Source organism: Leptopilina heterotoma, unplaced genomic scaffold (assembly GCF_015476425.1).
Source record: "Leptopilina heterotoma isolate Lh14 unplaced genomic scaffold, ASM1547642v1 Lhet_54, whole genome shotgun sequence".
Taxonomy (NCBI): domain Eukaryota; kingdom Metazoa; phylum Arthropoda; class Insecta; order Hymenoptera; family Figitidae; genus Leptopilina; species Leptopilina heterotoma.
The window spans coordinates 1,680,989-1,688,345 of record NW_025111118.1 but is presented as its reverse complement, the minus strand read 5'-3'; the positions used below and the strand labels follow the sequence as shown (position 1 = coordinate 1,688,345).

Below are 7,357 nucleotides of genomic sequence, written 5' to 3'. Positions count from 1 at the left end.
GGTATTATTGATTATAAGGATAAGAATTGAGGGGAGGAAAAATTGATGACGATAAGCTTCGTGTAATGTATATTGAATGTAAGAGCGCAAAAATTATGTTCGTTCAATTATTTAATGATTTTTTTTATTATTATTTTCTCCTTGCTGTGACCAATATATTCTATATTCGAAACCATTTTCCATATAGTATTTAACTTAAAAAAAAATTGTTATTGAGTAGAAATTGAAACGCAAGTCGGATTCGTATTTTTATGAATAAAGTAATTTGAATTTAAATATATAATTTGCGTTAATAATTTAATTAATTACCTCCTTTTGTTTTAATTTATACTGAATCTCCAACAAATTCAAAAAAGATCGAATTTCCAACTCGTGGAAAAATTGATTTAATGAATTTTTTTTAAATTTTAACTAATTAAAAATCAATTTAATTAATAAATTGATTAAAAAATTACCTTATTTACTATTTCGATAGGAAAATAATAGTTATATTTTCAATTATTTTAATCTTGTTAATCATTAATAGTTAATAATAATCCGTGTTAGTTGTGTTAATTGGTAATTTTTAAATGTGCGCGGGACGGCAGCAAATAATCGCTAGGGATACCAACCCTTAGATCTAGTTACTTTTTTTCTACTAGTTTTAAATGCTCAACGTTTATTGGTCCAAATTGACGAACGTTCTGAAGTTGTTTTAAAGTTTGAAAAGTCTGTTCCGTCTGTTCGAAGGATCCTAACCTATAAATCACTGTCAACTGTCAATTGTTAATATTATTTATTTAAAGAAAAGAAAAGAAATTTAGTAGGTATTGTTTCAAAGTTAAGCAAATTTTATTGTTTCGCTGCATTTTTTTGACATTATTTTGTAAACATGCTGAAAACAATTCATAAAACTAATTACACTGGAGAAGTAGGAGTTTACAAAACGAGGTAAGTTCAACAATAATATAAATAAACTTTTGTGACTATTATACTTTTTATTCAATATAAAGAAGAAACTAATTGATTTATTCACTTTGTACAAATCTAACGAGTTGATATTAAGTATAAATGAAAGTAAAGATTGTAAATATCTCCAAAAGTATACATTCGCAGAATTATCTTTCACACAATTAAACTCTAAAATATAATTTACATTCTATCATCTGTCATTTTTCGTTTTATACGTTTTTATAGAATCTATTTAATCTTCTTGTATATAAATAACAACCTAACTAATAAGTGTAATATCGATAAATACGTTAAGGCGAGAATATTTTCTTCTAGAAAACAATGATCCTATTATTATTAAACTGTTAGGAACAAAAGTTGATAAATTTTTTTTTGCAGGAATTATCGAAAGGCACAAACAAAAACACACACGTTAATGAAAAATAATCGGAAAATTTATCCTAATCTGTAATTTCTGGATCGAGTGCCAACAATTGGATTGCAGGTAACAACGGCATCGCCTCGAGTTCCATCGGGACAGGTACAGACAGCAATGTGATTTCTTGGTTCGCAGATAGCTGACGATGCGCATTCATGACCTCGGCAAGGATTTTGACAAGAATAGTCAATGCAAGCTCGATTAATTGGACATTCATTATCCGTGAAGCATTCACCTCGTTGACAACTTGTGAGAGCGTTACCAATATATCCCTGAGGGCAAGTGCACACTGGTCTCTCCTTTCCGGTATTATCGTGTCCAGGTGTACATTTTGCGTTCACACCGCAAGGATTTGGTTCACAGAGATCCTCTATTAAATTCAATTTTAATTTAAATATAAAAACAAATTTAACGGTAAATATTTTATTCATATTTAACAATTTCAAAAGATTTTACATTGAATGAGGCTGAAGTCCGCTAACGTTTTTAAAAACGAATAATGGAAAAGGAATTTTATTTTAAGTTAAATTTATCTCTTATTTTCTTGTTTGCAAATTTTTGAGAAATTTTTTGCTTAATTTCAAAAGATTTTACATTGAATGAGGCTGAAGTCCGCTAACGTTTTTTAAAAACGAATAATGGAAAAGGAATTTTATTTTAAGTTAAATTTATCTCTTATTTTCTTGTTCGCAAATTTTTGAAAAATTTTTTGCTTAATAAAATTGTTACTTAAAAGGCAATTGCTAAAAAAATAACATGAATTTGAAGCCAAAAGAAAATAAATTGTTGCATTATTTTTTGTTTTCGTTTTTAAAAACGTTGCTAACTTCAGCCAATGAGGCTGAAACATTGAAATTATTTGAAATTTCAATTATAATAAGGATTGCTACAGATCAGGGAACTCAAGGATTTTTATTATAAGTACTGGAAAAAATTATTTAATTTTTTCCAGTACTTTTAATAAAAATCCTTGAAATAGAATTCATAAGAAAATTCTGAATTTTGGTGTCTTTTTTGTTTGCCTCATAAATTATATGAAATTACCACGAATTCTTATAAAAAAAACCTTCAATTTTTTCTATTTCTCATAATAATTTATTTTTAAATTATGAAATAATTTAATTCTTGAAGAACTATCATAAAATTATTACTTACAAATTATTTATTCTTTAATGAATAATTTTACTTAAATAATATTTCAAAATTAATTGAATTTGAAAAGAGTTGCGTTTACAATTTTCATAAGTAGATGATCTTCAAAACGTTTTAATTTGAAATTTTAGAAAATTTTAGTTTTTAAATTTAATTAAATTTAACAACTTAGATTTATGAAAAATTTTAATAATTAAAATTCTTTTGTAATTTTGTTCAATTTTTTAATATATATTTAATTAATTATTTAAAATAATGGATTTATAGACGAATTTTAAATAAAAATACTTTAAAAAATTGAATTTTGGAGAAATTACAAATAATTGGAGAAATTCAATTATTTTCAAAAGTAATAAAATTCTCGTCAAAAATTCAATTATCTTTATATATATTATATATAATAAAAATTTTATTAAAATTCGTCAAAAGAATTCAATTATTTAAAAATTTGTTAATAACATTATTTATGAGAATTCAACTTTAAGAAACATTCAATTATTCAATAAATTATTTATTTTTGGATTTAAATAATTGAATTCTCGTAGAATTTTCTAATAGAATTTATAAGTTTTTATAGTGTTAATATTTAACAATAATTAAAATTTAATATTCACAATTAATATTTAATATGAAATTATTTTTCTCTAGGAAAATTATTACCTGGTGTGAATGGTCTGCAAGCTGTAAATGGATCTCCCGTCATATCCTTGGGGCAACTACAAACTGGGGTTGTACCTCGCAATTCACAATTGGCATTAACACCACAAGCACCCTCACAAGGATTTACGCATTTTGAGTAATAGCAAACTGGTTTGCCTCTGGAACAATCTGAATCATATGTGCATTCCGCTCGGCACGAGATATAAGGATTTCCTTGCCAATTCTGAAAATCAAAAATAATACTAAAGGTCTCATAATTCTTTTCTATTAATTATTTTACCATCACGTTTATTTAAATTCCTACAAATTTTTTTTTTATTGATAAAATCAATTTACTCCAGTTTATAAAGAATTGATAATTGAATTTATATTTTTTTATACTGCAAATTTTCCAGTTTATATAAATAAAATCAATTTATTAATAATTAATCATTAATCATTAATAATTAATAATTTTTTTAAATAGTAAAATCATTTTATTCGAATTTGTGAAAAGAAAATTAATTTATACGAATTTTGGTAAATTTAATCAATTTTTATGAATTTTCAGTTAATAGTAAAATTAATTAATTTTGAATTTACATAATTGTGACGCTCCACGAGAGAAGGGACCTTAAATTAATTCGTAAGGTTTAATTTATGAAAATTAGGAATTAATTGAAACTATGACTCGGCAATATTTTAATTTATTATTAATAAAATTAATTTATTCGAGTCTAAACTCGAATTTGTTTTCATTTAAATCTTTTTATTATTTATATAAATAAAAAAATATTTAAATGAAAAGAAATTTTATAATTTTGTTAATAATTTATATTTTTTTCTTTAATATTTTTTTATTTTGTTTATAATTAAAATTATTAATTTTATAATCTGATTTTTGATGATGTGATTGTATTAAAAGAAATAACTTACAGGTGGACAGGTGCATTTTGCCTGATGATTGACGACCTCGCAGTTTGCATTATCGCCGCACTTGCATGGATTTTCGCAACGGAATGATGCTGAGCAAGCTTTATTTTGAGGACATTCATTGTCACTTTCGCATTCATGACGACAACCACTCAATGGCTGGCCAATGTAGCCAGGTAAACAGGAGCAAGTTGGCACAGTGTTAATAACTTCACATTTTGTATTTACACCGCACGGGGATTTTTTGCATGGATCTTCGAGTTCGCAGCGCGTGAATGGATCGCCGGCATATCCTGGTGGACAATAACAAACGGGTACGTGATTTCTTGTTTCACATAATGCATTTGTTGCACAAGTACCGGCGCAAGCATCAACACAACGATTATTAATGCAAGCTCTGTTCGATGAACAATCCTCGTTCACTGAAACACAAATATTTCAAAACAATTAAAAGAAATATTCAAAATATACTTTTGAATATATTAAATATATTTTTGAATCTATTAAATATATTTGTGAATATATTGAATATATTAAATATATTCTAAATTAAATCTAAATATATATAATTATATATATATTTAGAATACATATTTAAAAAATATATTTAAATTTGTAATCTTTTTAATTTTGAATTGAAATTGAAACAGAAACCGAAAAAAGAATCGAAGGAAAATTGTCATTTTTTTTGGGAGAGAATTTTACATTGAAATTGAAATAGACATTGAAAAAAAGAAAAAAGAATCGAAGGAGATTTATTGGCATTTTTTTGGGGAGAGAATTTTACAATTTGAATTGAAACTGAAAAAAATTGTTGGAGATTTATTGGCATTCTTTTAGGAAAAAAATTTTTACATTTTGAATTGAAATTGAAATTGAAATTGAAATCGAAAAAAGAATCAAAGGAGATTTGTTGGCATTCTTTTGGGCAAAAAATTTTACATACCTAAGCATTCAACTTTTGTACATCGCACCAATGGGTCTCCCATGTGTAAATTAATGCAGGAACATACAGGTCGTCCTTCACTTAATGTGCACTTTGCATTGTAGCCGCATTTATGAGCATCACATCCACCTACATAAATTTTATAATTATCCGTCTATATTAATTTTCAAGTTCTTTGATAAATAAAACAAATTACATTTTAACACACTTGAAATATTTAAATTTGCAGTTTTATAAATAACTTCATGTTGTAAATGACTTTTACATAATAATTTTGCAGTCTTTCTAAAAGTTCAAATTGAACTGCAAATTTATTTATTTCTTCTTCAAATTAAATTTCTATTGCAATAATTTAAGTTTAATTTAAGTTATTTTATTAATTAAATCAATTTAATTTTTATTGCAATCAGTAATTTTTGAAAATATTTCTAGAAAAAATATTTTGTTCCTTTGAACGTTAAAAATTCGTGGCTCATAATAATTAATTATAATATTAATATTATTAACTATTTATCCTAAATATCTGAAGGTTCAAATGGACAAAATTTATTTGTTTCTTCATAATTATCAAATTTTGAAAGTGCAAATGAACGAAATATTTTTTATTTTGAAATTACTGATTGCAATAAAAATGAATTAAATTAACTAATTTCCATTTAAAAGCTTAATAATTAATTACTGATAATTAATTAATAATAACTGATTGCAATAAAAATTATTTTAATTAATTAATTTTCTTTTAAAAGCTTAGTAATAAATTTTTTTATAAAGACGCAAATTTATTGCAATAAAAATTTAATTTTAAGAAGAAAAAAAATAAATTTCGTTCATTGGAATGTTTAGATCTTTAAATTCTCATTACAATAATTTTGTGTTAAAATAATTTTATATTAAAATCAATTATAGTCATTAAATTTATTTAATTATACTGCAAATTTTAAATACTAAAATACTAAAATTTAATAAATTAAATCAATTAATTAATAATTTACTTAATAGTTTACTAAATTAATAATTAATAAAATTAAATTCTAAAATTTAAAATACTAAATTATTTATTTAGTTAAATTCGTGTAAATAATTAAATATCAAAAAATTTTGTCATTTTGAAAAATTATTTTCAACTATTGAAAAAGAATAGAGAAAATAACGGTCAATATTGCAAATTTACTGAGAAAAAAATTGAATTAATCAACATAATAGAATATTAATGAATGAATGAATATTAGAATAGAACTGAATATTTATTTTTTATTGCTTTAAAGAAAAATGAAAAAAATTGAAACAAATTGAAACTGAAAAATTCCACTCACCTGTTAGACTTATTCCAAAACCATTTTCAATTAAACTAGAAAACAACACTGCTAACAGCAGAACCGCTGTCTGCTTGATTGTCATCTTTTAAATTCTGCAATTCACACGTGAATTTTATGTTAATTTTTCTTTTTTTCTGTATTAAAATCACAATTTTTAAAATTTTAATCTTTTCTTTTAATTAATACTTTTCAATTATTATTCGATTATTACAAAAAATCGAATTTTTGGAGAAGCAAATTAAAAACTTTTTTCTAAATCAGATGATTTAATTCAAAAAGGAATTAATGTTTGTTTCTACTGTAAATTGAAAGAAATTATTTCTTTTGGATTGAAATAGAAATTAAAAATTGAATTAAAGGGAAAAAATTAAAATTAAAGAAAAATTGTCTTCTAAAAATCTCAAAACCGTTTTTTTTTTAAATCAACAGGTATGTAAATTTTTAGGCGAATATTGTAATTTTTAATTTTTTAATTAATCTCAATATTCTTGGGGAAATATTAAAAAATTAAATATTTCTTATTAAATATTATTTAATTCCTGTTTTATTAAATATCCATAAATTCATTAAATTGCTTCTTTTTCTAGATCTGTCGCTTCTTCTCTTTTATTTACCTCGTTTACCTTAAACGATGAACTAAATAGTGTGGAGGGTCGAAATAAACTGATGTGTTTGCAAAAGCGAACTGAGATGATGATGAAAGCAAAATCAACGCGAGAGAAGTAAAATCCCACCTTTTTCTTTATATAAAGCCTTCGATTCCCTACTTTGGAAATTACCCACGCACAACCTTGATTAATCAGTCAGGAAATTGTAGAATTCGCCTACTTTGATTTAAAAAAAAAATAAACAGTAGGGGAATATCTGTTTGTCTTCTACTTGTTCATGATCGCATTTCTAATTTTTTTTTCTCACCTCTGAAGAACTCTTCGGCGAACAAGGTCAGATAGACAAGTAGGGAGTTTTCGATGCAAGGTCAAGTGTAAGGTTCTTCTTATCCTA

At 24.3% G+C, this 7,357-nt stretch overlaps 1 protein-coding gene across 2 annotated transcripts; it reads right to left on the bottom strand.

Annotated features, from left to right (window-relative positions):
• Positions 1-957: 957 nt before the first annotated feature.
• LOC122508373 (delta-like protein 4) lies at positions 958-7,119 on the bottom strand. 2 transcript variants are annotated; one of them, XM_043621672.1, is made up of 6 exons: positions 6,970-7,119; positions 6,353-6,447; positions 5,040-5,168; positions 4,097-4,515; positions 3,182-3,404; positions 958-1,739 (listed from the first exon to the last, which is right to left on the bottom strand). In XM_043621672.1, the coding sequence occupies exons 2-6, from the start codon at positions 6,435-6,437 to the stop codon at positions 1,387-1,389; spliced, it is 1,209 nt and encodes a 402-aa protein (XP_043477607.1). In that variant the 5' UTR covers positions 6,438-6,447; positions 6,970-7,119; the 3' UTR covers positions 958-1,386. The 2 variants fall into 2 exon arrangements, with proteins under 2 accessions (XP_043477607.1, XP_043477608.1); XM_043621673.1 differs by having other exon boundaries at positions 6,979-7,065.
• Positions 7,120-7,357: the final 238 nt, after the last annotated feature.

Coding starts and splice junctions, on each gene's coding strand:
- LOC122508373 (XM_043621672.1), bottom strand. CDS start 6,437: ATGACAATCAAGCAGACAGCGGTTCTGCTGTTAGCAGTGTTGTTTTCT. Junction 4,516..5,039: donor TACAAAAGTTGAATGCTTAG/GTATGTAAAATT, acceptor TTTGTGTTTCAG/TGAACGAGGATTGTTCATCG. Junction 1,740..3,181: donor TTGCAGACCATTCACACCAG/GTAATAATTTTC, acceptor TGAATTTAATAG/AGGATCTCTGTGAACCAAAT.